We start from the raw sequence: 8,345 nt of genomic DNA, 5'->3' as shown, positions 1-8,345 counted from the left end.
GATAGATTGATACCGGCAGGCTTTTCAAATCACTCCTTCACAGTTTTGACGCAAGACCTTGCCTTCTTGTTGGGTGTTTCTTTGATCCGGCAACTGTTTTGTACGTTTTCTCTTTAAGTATCTCCGTTCCAGCAGAGACATGGATTCTACCATTTGGTAGAACTTGCAATTTGCCCTCCAAAGTAAACATAAGTCTTTGTCTCTGTGCAACATAGATTGTCAAGCTAGGCTTGTGTATTGAAAATATCTGTATTCCACCTTTCTATATATAAAAAATCAAGGCAGCCAACAGCATCAGAATGATCAAAACAAGCAATCAATGAATTAATGGACAACAGCAATACATGTAAAATATTTGTGCCACCTTTGTTGTGCAAATAACACAACCTTTGTTGTTTTGTTGCCACAGGGTAACCTGTCTACCTATCTGGGAGTTAAAGCAGAGCATCGCCTCATATGGGTAAGGTCTCAAGGCACATGAAACCAAGCCTTATGAAGAATGGTTGAGGGAGTTGGGCATGTTTTGCCTGGAATAGATGAGACTGTGAGGAGATAGGATAGGCATCTTCAAATATCTTAAGGCCTGTCACATGGAAGAGGGAGCAAGCTTGTTTTCTCCTGCTCTGGAGGGTAGGACTCAAATCAATGGCTTCAAGTTACAAGGAAGTCTTAGGATTCTTTTCCTGTGTTGCAGTCATGGGATTGTTTTTATCACATGATGGTGTATGTTTTCATCCCACATTGTGGCAAGTGATGGAGACAGGATGTTTGGATTACTGTGTTTCTGTGATGTAGGACTTTTGTCCTTTGTTCTCTCTTTCTTTGCTGTCTGATACTGAAGAGGAAGGAGCTGTGTTATGATGCTCCAAGTGTATAAATGTAAATAAACATCGTTTAGCCAAAATGCTGCGCTACTGAGTCTGAACGCTGACTGCCTATACTATGCTGATCCTAAAGTGTGCTGATGCCTCTGAGGTATCAGTCACTGTGATGTTTGGGCTGGAGAAAGATTTTAAATCTTCCGAACGAACCACCAGGAGGGAGAGACATGCCAGTCGGGCATGTGTCTCTGCTGGACTCCTACTCGTGTGTAGGACCTCCTGACAGAAAGGAGATTCCAACTAAATACAGTGGTACCTCGGGTTACATACACTTCAGGTTACATACGCTTCAGGTTACAGACTCCGCTAACCCAGAAATAGTACCTCAGGTTAAGAACTTTGCTTCAGGATAAGAACAGAAATCGTGCTCCGGCAGCGTGGCAGCAGCAGGAGGCCCCATTAGCTAAAGCGGTGCTTCAGGTTAAGAACAGTTTCAGGTTAAGAACGGACCTCCAGAACGAATTAAGTACTTAACCCGAGGTCCCCCTGTATTAGGGAAAACTTTCTGACAGGAAGAGCTGTTCAACAGTGGAACAGTCTCCCTCGGGAGATTGCGGACTCTCCTTCATTGGAGGTTTTTAAGCAGAGGTTGGATGACCATCTGTCATGGAAGCTTTGGCTGAGATTTCTGCATTGCAGGCGGTTGCACTTTGAACTAGATGGCCTTTGGGGTCCCTTCCAACTCTACAATTCTATGAAGCCACCACTTTGCTAAAGCTAAGCAGGTCTGGGTCTCATCAGTGACTGGACTAGAGACATCCTGGGAACCACTTGTGATTAAACATTATAGAACATTATATTTAATAACCTTTAGGAGATCAATGTAGATCCAGCTCAGAGTTCTTATAGTGTTAAAAGAGAGCAGGTCTCAGGCTTGTAAAGTACAGTGGTACCTCAGGTTACAAACACTTCAGGTTACAGACTCCGCTAACCCAGAAGTAGTACCTCGGGTTAAGAACTTTACCTCAGGATGAGAACAGAAATCGCGCGGTGGCAGCACGGCGGCAGCAGGAGGCCCCATTAGCTAAAGTATTACCTCAGGTTAAGAACGGTTTCAGGTTAAGAACAGACCTCCGGAACAAATTAAGTTCTTAACCAGAGGTACCACTGTACAATGCAACTAGATGGACTTATTTTGCCAAAACATTGCAAATACTAATAAGCATTTTTTTAAAATGCCGTTTGGTTTATGATACTCTGTGTACTCTGTTTAATCTTCATTTGAATCATGTTTGAGACAAAACTGATGAAAGGCTTTAAGTATTGGAACGAAACGAGCAAATAGCAAGGGATGTTTTGTGTGGGAAAGCATTCCACATTGTGGAAACTTCCTGGCCAGCTTAAATGCTCAGAAATGCTACCAGCCTCACGGCATAAATGCAATCGAACCTCTGGCTCTTTCAAACTGCGTTGATATTGATCGCTGAAGGGGATGCAGCTTTCCAATTCCTCAAGGCGTGTGTGTGAGAGGGAGGGAAAGAGAGAGAACAACCGAGAACGCAGACACAGTTGCACACATGATTCATCTTATTGGACAGACATTGTTTTATTGCTGCTGTCTTGTGCTTGTATATTGGCCCCAGAAAAAAACGTTTCTCTATACTCCATACCTTCCTTAATGGAAGTTCTCTCTGTCTCGACGGGCGTGAAGTCAGGACTAAAAATCATGTCTCTTTACTTCAGGTGTGAGGAACCTGTAGTCCTCTAGATGATGCTAGGCGATGGCTCCTCTTCTCCCAGACCATTGGGGGGGGGCACAGCAGGTATCCCATGCCTGCTTTACTTGAAGATACCTTCATGCAAGCTTTGTCGTGAGATATACCAGCCAAGTCAAAACTCATCTCCGAGTCACATAAAGCTTTGTGCAATCTGGCCAAAGGCAACGACTTGAAGCATAGTCGCCTCGTGTTCTGACTCCAGGGCTAGGCCCCAAAACAGTTTTCTGCCAGAAGTAAAGGACAAGATGGCATTCCCTCCCTATTCCACATACGGAAGCCAGTCCTCAAGGTGGGCTCCTGTCTGCCACATCTAGTCTTGAGGCATTGATGGGTAGGTCTAAGGAAGCCCCTGCTCATCTTCTAGACACCTTCTTCGTGTGCCTCCTCCATGAGAGATCTGGAGATTGGCAACATGAGAGCAGGGCCTTCTCTGCAGTGGCTCCCCATTTGTGAAATACTCTCCCCAATGAGGTTTGGCTGGTGCCTTTAGGCACCAGGCAAAAACGTTCCTCTTTAACCAGACCTTGGCTGATTGACATTCAGTGCCTGTGCTGGCCCCGTGGGCTAACTGAGAGGCGAGGTCCAAGTACAGTCTGAGGTCGAAGGTGCAATAGGGAGGCAGTCCGTAGAAGTTGAAGCTGGGTGCAGGGCAGGGAGTCGGGTGAGGTCAGGAGCTCCGGCACGAAAGCAGGACAGGATTCAGGCAGGAACTGTCAACCAACAATGTTGCTCCAGCAACTTGGAACTGGGGCTGGCTGGCTTTTATCTGCCCCGAGGCACAGGGCAGCCCCGATCCTCAGGTGACTCGCCTCTCCTGGCCTGGAGGCGAGCACTCCTCCTCCGGGAACTTAGTTCCCTCCGCCTCTCTGTCCTGAGCCGCTGCAGCTCAGGAGAGGCTGGAGGGTTACCGGACCCAGAGGCAGCCTCAGCTTCCCCTGACAGAGCTGAGAGTGGAGCACCTGCAGGCAATGGGTCCTCCACCCCCTCAGGAGCCAGAGCAGACTCAGCTGATGCCTGCACCTGAGGATCCAGCACAGGTGAGGACCCTTCAGGCTCATGCCCCAGCCCTGGCTCAGCTTGTTCTGGAGGTGGGGAATCCTGTGCAGGCTGGGATTCCTCAGGTTCAGCACCTGAGTTCCGAATCCCAGGCCATCACAATGCCCTTTTAAAATGTGTTGTGGAAGGGAAAATTATTGGGTTGGTTTTGTTTTTATTATGTATTTTCTGGTTGTTTGTTTTTAATATGTTGTGAACTGCCCTGAGATTTCTGGTTATAGGGTGGTAAACAAATCAAATAAAGACAGACAGACAGACAGACAGACAGACTGACCAGGGGCGGAGTAAGGGGGATGCGGTGGGGGCGGGTTGCCCCGGGTGCCAACACTGAGGGGGGTGACAAAATGTTAGGCAGCACTCACTGCGGGGCCTGCAGCACGCCTGAGCCTTGCGTCTCTCCTGGGAGTGACGCTGTGGCTTGGGCGTCCACAAGCTTCGTGCTGCCCCAAATGGTCCACCCGCTGCCTCCCCCTCAGCTGTAGGGCGACTGAGTGGCAGGCAGACTCCTCGGTGGCCCCACGGAGCGCCCTGCCCCGTCTGGCCCTGCCCCTGGGCACAGGGCACAAGCGCCGCCCCAGGCACCCAATCGGCTTGCTCCGTCACTGTGACTGACTGACTTTCTTAAACATGGGTCCCAGGTATTCTTCATTTCCCATCGCCCCTGACCACTGGCCATGCTGGCGAGGAATGATGGGAGTTGTAGTCCAACAACATCTAGGGACCCACGGTTGGGAAAGGTTGGAATTTGGGGGATGGCAAGCAAGGAAGGGCTCCAACTCAGGGCTCCTCTTAAGAAAAAATAGAAAGCAAGGTGGAATCCAATTGTGCATCTCCTGTAGTTTTTGAGTCTGACCTTGAGTTCTGAAAGCTCCTCAGATTCTTTGGTAGGGGTTTTCCCCAGCCCTGTGCCAACCTTTGATACAACATGTACTTTGCTACTTAGCCTTGATCTCACCGAAATCAGCGGATTTAGCAGGGTTCAACGGGAGGCAGGATTTACCAGTGCTTAGAATACCCAGACTCAGTTTACTGCACAGATTTGGCAAACTGTGTTTAGCAATGCCGCTCTGTATAGAAGCGGGTTAATGAGCCATGTTGCGAGAGTACAGCTTTCAAATACTGCTTCGTTTACCAAAGGAATATGTTTAAATAGCTCGATTTCTTAGCCACCTTAGCGGTATATTAGTATTACTAATACCTAGGTCTTAGTACTAAGTAAATAAGGCTACCTTCAGACAGGTACACAAGAGGCATGTGACATTGTTCAAATAGGTAACTTATTAACTCATAAAGAAAACTCCTTCCTGAACTAGGTTCAGCATAAAAATTGACATCAAATATCAGCAAACACCTGTGCTGCGGAAGGATATGTCTGGGAACAGATGAGAAGCATTTATTCTTTTCCCAACGGCCATTTAATTTTGTTAAAATGGTTAAGAAGATGCATGATCTACAAGACTTGGACTTTCATTTTAAGCGACGGTCTCGCTCCCGCAAGTCAAGCGATGACCCTCCTCCCCTCAGCGCTGCCGAGAGTACTGGATCGGTGTTCATCAGGTATGTTTAAAAGATTCTTTCCAATCGTTCCATGAGTATTTTGACCTAATGGTTTATAATTATGACCTTACCGATGACACAATGGATTATTATCTACTGCTTCTAAGTGGGTCACTCAGTGTAGCTGATACATTTCTCCTGGGACGTTAATGAAGTTTCAGTTTTGCATCAAGGATCAGGCCTTGCCAAGCTCGGATTCTGTAAAGGCAGACCCCATAATTAAAATGTTTAGGGATAACTGAATAGAGGCAAGCTTTTCTGACACACCCCATTTAATCTACGCAGCAGTTTTAGAGAGTTTGGTCTCAGTTGGATTCACACAAGCTTCATTTTCTTTTTTCAAAAAAATGTATTAATTTTCCTAAAAAAAATTTAAATGAACAGACATATAAACAAACAAACATAAATCTCCACCGTATTAAATCAAGCTTAGTTACATTGTTAAGTGACTTCCTCGTGTCCCCCTGGTTGAATTTCAATGTATATCATTTTAACGGTTTTCCAAATCCAATATTCTTTAAAAATTAACTTAATCGCTTAACATCTTTCTTTCTTTCCAATTCAACATTAAACATATTGATTCATCACATTACATATTTAAATCCTAAACCTATCTGGTATTTGCAATTTTTTCCAATTAGTTTAACTTAACATATTTAACTAAATTTAATCCATTCTTCCTGGTACTCCTCCTCCTTCTGGTGACGGACTCTTCCAGTCAGGACGGCTAGCTTCGAAAAGTCCATCATCTTCATCTGCCAATCTTCCACCGCTGGTACTTCTTGTGTTTTCCAATTCTTAGCTAATAAAATTTGAGCAGCAGTTGTGGCATACAAAAATAATTTAACATCTTTCTTGGGCAATTCCTAACCTGTTATTCCAAGAAGAAAGGCCTCTCTGGTTTTTTAATAAATGTATATTTCAACATTTTTTTCAATTCATTATAAATCTTCTCCCAGAAGTTTTTCACCTTGGGGCAGGTCCACCAGATATGATAGAAAGTACCTTATTTTTCTTTACATTTCCCACACAAGCTTCATTTTCACTACCATAGTAGATATGACGGAAATAGGGGTGCATGGAGAATTTGATCTTTATTCATTCCTACATGAAATGAACCTATCCACACCTCTCAGACTAAGGTACAGATGGGAATCATGCTTTCAACTAGATTTTGTCATTTTCTGGCTGTTCTAACAGTTCGTGGGGCTTTAAATATATAAATAGTATGCATTTATATGTGCATTCTGGTTTCTTTTTTTAAAAAAATGTATAATGTACATTTGCGTTGCCAAATTTCAAAAAGTGAAAATCCGGACACAAAGGTTGTTGATCTTTTTGAGTTGTTGAGCTTTATTATTATTAAATTCACCCAAATCGACATTCCCAACGTGGGTGGCCATATGTCTGGATTTCCCGGACATTTAACCATTTTTCTCCCAGACACTGTGCGAAGGCCAAATACCAGCTATGTCCGAGACATATGGCAACCCTAAGTAATTCAACCATGGAACAGAACTGAGTAAAATACATTAAAATGACAGTACAGTGGTACCTCGGGTTAAGTACTTAATTCGTTCCGGAGGTCTGTTCTTAACCTGAAACTGTTCTTAACCTGTAGCACCACTTTAGCTAATGGGGCCTCCTGCTGCTGCCATGCCGCCAGAGCACGATTTCTGTTCTCATCCTGAAGCAAAGTTCTTAACCCAAGGTACTATTTCTGGGTTAGCAGAGTCTGTAACCTGAAGCGTATGTAACCTGAAGCGTATGTAACCCAAGGTACCACTGTAGTGGATTGGAAATAAGCAAATTATCCCATCTCTAGAGCTAATGTGGTCTAGCTCCCCAACCCACAGTACTGCCATAGCACCCAAAAGGTGAGATGTGGACCGAAATAATTTTTGATTTGGATATCCCAGGTTACCAGACACACTGGGGGTACCTTGCCCAAGCCCCTCTCCTCACCCCCTAAAAATGCTGGAGCTGGCACTTTCTAGTGCACTTTAAATCAACTTTGTGATGAAATCTAAGCCTACTTCACAGGTAGCAGGAATCAGTTTCACGGTTGCACTGTGAAGCTTCCACAAGCAAGAACTTTGGCATCCTTACATAATGCTATCAAACTGTTGATGAGACACTTTGATATTGCTGACGTCGCAAATGTGAGAAATTGTACAGAAGCAAATATTCCGTCTCCCCTCCCAAATTAGATGTCTCGTTCGAATCAGCTATTGAATATCAACAACTGCCAATAACGCTGAGAAATGCAATCATTTCTGTGTGCTTTGTGTTGAATCAGCAGCGGGCAATTCAGTCGAGCTAAATAAAATGGGCACCAGCTATCTTGATAGAGGCTGCAGCCGCACAACATTTTATTCTAGAATCAATAGAAAGTGAGTGCTTGCTTTTTTATATCGTAGTCCACACAAAATCTAGTTCTATTGCATATTTTTGCTCTTGAAAAGTGTTTCTTAAAAAACTAGTTTTGCTGTGAAAATAAAAGTTCGTTGTTTTACCCCATGGTGTGTCCTTTTGAAATGGGCGCACCTGCCCATTGATGCTATAGGTGGGAATATACCAAGACCAGAATCACCGCTTCCTTTCTCCACCTGGGGCATGTGTAAGAAGGAAAAGGCATGGATGACCTAATCATGGGAAGGGTTTCCAACTCCATATCAATTAACCACACCTTGTGGACAGCAGGATCTAGAAGGTCCTGATTCCTACCCTCAAACAAAAGACTTGGACTCACTGTTCAGGAAATCCTGAGAGTTGTATCAAGGAAGTTAGCACATGACCTTTGCATCTGCTCAGGCTACAAGTTGAAGGCTCAAAAGATACCTTGGCAGAGGCTAGGATAGGTAGCTAAGCTTAAGCTTGAGCAAAAGAACCCCAGAGCATTACACACCCAGTGCTTTTTTCTGGGGGTACGCAGGGGTACGCATAGCCCTAAACATTTTGTGAATCTTTGTACTTTTGTTCATTTATTGTATTCACTTTTCCCGATTTGAACTATAAAATGGTGGTTTTCTTGAGTCAAAATGAGGGTACCCCTAAACTTTTTTTTTTTTTAAAGGACTGGACACAGCCCTCCCACTTGTTTTAAAATGCTTCTCCCAGTCGCCACTTGAGC

The 8,345-nt window shown here is 44.5% G+C and overlaps 1 protein-coding gene across 2 annotated transcripts in view; it reads left to right on the top strand.

Moving 5' to 3' along the window:
- The first annotated feature begins 4,956 nt into the window (after positions 1-4,956).
- The window catches only part of GRAMD2B (GRAM domain containing 2B), a 51,958-nt gene continuing 48,569 nt past the window's right edge, over positions 4,957-8,345 (top strand). For both annotated transcript variants that reach the window (XM_083404538.1, XM_083404540.1), the window contains exon 1: positions 4,957-5,212. In XM_083404538.1, coding sequence (XP_083260664.1) covers positions 5,085-5,212 — 128 coding nt within the window. In that variant the 5' untranslated portion in view covers positions 4,957-5,084. The remainder of the gene's footprint in view (positions 5,213-8,345) is intronic.

The sequence above is a fragment of the Podarcis tiliguerta genome (assembly GCF_965153285.1).
Source record: "Podarcis tiliguerta genome assembly, chromosome: 11".
Lineage (NCBI taxonomy): Eukaryota > Metazoa > Chordata > Lepidosauria > Squamata > Lacertidae > Podarcis > Podarcis tiliguerta.
This window is presented reverse-complemented; position numbering and strand designations above follow the sequence as displayed.